The sequence below is a fragment of the Thecamonas trahens genome (assembly GCF_000142905.1).
Source record: "Thecamonas trahens ATCC 50062 unplaced genomic scaffold supercont1.57, whole genome shotgun sequence".
Taxonomy (NCBI): domain Eukaryota; order Apusomonadida; family Apusomonadidae; genus Thecamonas; species Thecamonas trahens.
This window is the reverse complement of record NW_013657623.1, coordinates 1-2,622: the sequence shown is the minus strand read 5'-3', so window position 1 is coordinate 2,622 and position 2,622 is coordinate 1. Positions and strand designations below refer to the sequence as shown.

At 60.3% G+C, this 2,622-nt stretch overlaps 1 protein-coding gene and 1 non-coding gene across 3 annotated transcripts in view; both read right to left on the bottom strand.

Annotated features, from left to right (window-relative positions):
- Positions 1–1,687, bottom strand: part of AMSG_12318 — a gene marked incomplete at its 3' end in the record, with an annotated part of 4,728 nt that extends 3,041 nt beyond the window's left edge. For both annotated transcript variants that reach the window (XM_013898280.1, XM_013898281.1), the window contains exons 1-2: positions 1,123–1,687; positions 43–781 (exon numbers count right to left, since the gene is read on the bottom strand). In XM_013898280.1, the coding sequence (XP_013753734.1) occupies positions 43–781; positions 1,123–1,670 (1,287 nt within the window). In that variant the 5' untranslated portion in view covers positions 1,671–1,687. The remainder of the gene's footprint in view (positions 1–42; positions 782–1,122) is intronic.
- A 386-nt stretch (positions 1,688–2,073) lies between these two features.
- Positions 2,074–2,189, bottom strand: AMSG_20102. The gene has a single exon (XR_001290150.1). It is a non-coding gene; the product is annotated as a 5S ribosomal RNA (ribosomal RNA).
- Between the last annotated feature and the right edge of the window lie 433 nt (positions 2,190–2,622).

Genomic DNA, 2,622 nt, shown 5'->3' with positions numbered 1-2,622 from the left:
CGTGCATCTCGATTACAGTGATGGTGCGCCATCCGTGGCAACGACGCGCAGCAACGACGTGTTGGCGAGGGCATCGAGGGCCCTAGCAAACTTGATATTGCTTGCGTCGATCGCGGAGCGGAAGTTGGCGACGTCGATGGGCGCGTCTGATGGAAAGACGGCGAGCATGGCGTAAATAGTCAGCGCCACCTTGCGGACATGCTTGGGGATGGCACCGCCGAGGGTCCAAGTGATGATGTCAAAGATGTGGGCGTACTTGGCGTCCGATCCGCCGCAACCATCGCGGTGCTCATCCATGGCAAGCTCAGTTGCATCTGCAGCGTCCTCAACAGCGGCGTCAAGTGCAGCCTCGCCAGATATGGACGAGCCAAGGACGGCAAGGGCGAGGGCATGGCCGCGGCAAAAGGTCGCGAGGGAGACGATGCGGGAATCGTTGAGTGCAAGGGTATTTGCCCACTCAGGTGAGCCCTTGGCGAGGTAGTTGCGAAGGACAACAGCAGCGTCGTCCGTGTCAAACGTACCGAGCTCAATGGAAGTGGCGATGTTGGTAGCAAAGGCGGCGTTGCGCGAGGTGACGAGGACGGCATGCGGGGCTGCGATGTGGTTGGCGAATACGGAGGCCTGGCGGGTGTCCCACGCGTCGTCGAGGATGAGCAGAATGCGAGTCCTGGCATTGGCGAGGGCCCGGGTCTTGGCAGCAAGAATGGGTTGGAGGTCATTGAGGTTGGCCTGAGTATCGACTGTGCAGCTCAGACCCTGCTTGAGAAAGTAAGACATGCGGCTGGCAAGAGCTGGGTTGGACGTATTGGTCCTCACCAAGCGAGAGCCCAGAAGACGGAGAAGACCGAGGTGATGGCGGGATGGATGGCGACATCGGCTGCGAGTGAACGACTTGCCGACGCCGCCGAGCCCGTTGACACCGACGACTGAGACGTTGTTCGCAACCAAGAAGGACATTAATGACCGCATCACGAGTAACAGGGAGCGGGTGGTACTCGGGTGGATTGAGTGGCGGTGGCATGGGTGAGGGGCGGAGGGGTGAACTGGGAACAATGGCCTGGAATGCGGATAAAACAAGATCGTCGACCATCTAAAAACACGCTAACGCGAGCCGGCGAGTACGGAGCGAGGCCGCGCTCGAGGAGGGCGAAGAGAGTGCCGATGCGGGCGACTTTGAGCTCGGGCGTGAGTTCATCGTGTTCCCACAGCTCCATGAGTCGACGGTTGTTCGGGATCTGCGGCGGGAAAGCCACCGCCATGTACGCCAGTAGAGGATGGCTGGCATCCCGCGGGCCGTCACGCCATGCCGGCGACGAGACGGTCTCGAGCGAGAGCTCAGCGTCGGCAAAAACCGGAAAGACCTTGCAAGTCGGATCAGCGAGGGCTGCGTCGGCCTCTGCGATGGCCCACCGTGTGACGATCGAGTACTTTGAGACAACGACGACCACAACGTGTGAGTCACGGGCAAGCCGGGCGCAGTCTGCGGGATCTTGGACAATCATGGCGTCGAGCGACTTGACGTCGAGAAAGACGCGCAGACCGAGGGCAACGAGCTTGTCGCGGAGCGAGAGCATGAGCCCCTTGTCGTTGGAGCCGTGGCAGAGGAAGACATCGTATGACTTGGTGGAGGACGGCCCGGCTGGTGACGATGACGTCGCTTCGATATGCATGTTCTGGGGGACTGCGGAGGAAGGGGTGGCCGAGCTGGCCGAGCTGGCGTTGGCGGTGAGCAGCGGGCGGGGGCGCTTGGCAGAACCCTGCTGCACTGGTGCGTGTGCAGGGAGCGGGGGGTCCCCTGTGCTGCACGGGTGTGTGTGCAGGGCGCAGGGGGTCCCCTGTGCCCCCTGGAGCGGGGTCCATGGGCACAGTGAGAGGGGTGTGCGGAGTGTGCGGTGAGTGTGACGGCGAGGGCGACAGGTGGTGTTTGGGCGATTTTTTGGATATCGGGCGAGTGTTAATTGATGGGGCTGGGCATGATTAATTGAACGAGAAATGATTGATGTGGTGATGGTGGGGCCAGGGTGGGTGGGTGCATGCATGCAAGGAGGGTGTGTAGTTGGGCAAAAAGAAGAAAGAATGCGTTACTCGGTATTCCCGTGTGGTCCCCCACCACAGTACTAACCAAGCCTCATGCTGCTTGACTTCCGAGAGCGAGACGGGATCGGGTATTTTCAGCATAGGATGAACGCATTCGATGAATGAGAGTGTGCGTGGTAGTCATGTGGTGGAGGGCGAGGGCGCAGAGCGGTCGCAGAATGGGTTCCGACCAGGAGATGGCGATCGGGTGATTGAGGCAAGACGTGGCTGCTTCCGTCGGGTTGCGACTGTGAGTGGGCTCTGATCTGTGAGTGGGATAGAGGTGCTTGCATTGCTGAGTCTCACCTTGTTCGGTTCCTTCTGTGCGATGTGGCGAGAACCACAGCTCGCCTACGTTCAAGGCCGCCTTACATACATGCACAGCTGCGCTGACAACCATCATGGACTTTGAATATCAAGGTCACGTCGGCTTTGTTGACTCGATCGAGGATGCGCTCGAGACGCTTCCGGAGAGCCCGGCCGTTACCTTCTCCAACAACGTCTACGGCGTTTGGCGCGGTAGCAATCAGACGGCCGACGTCGTTG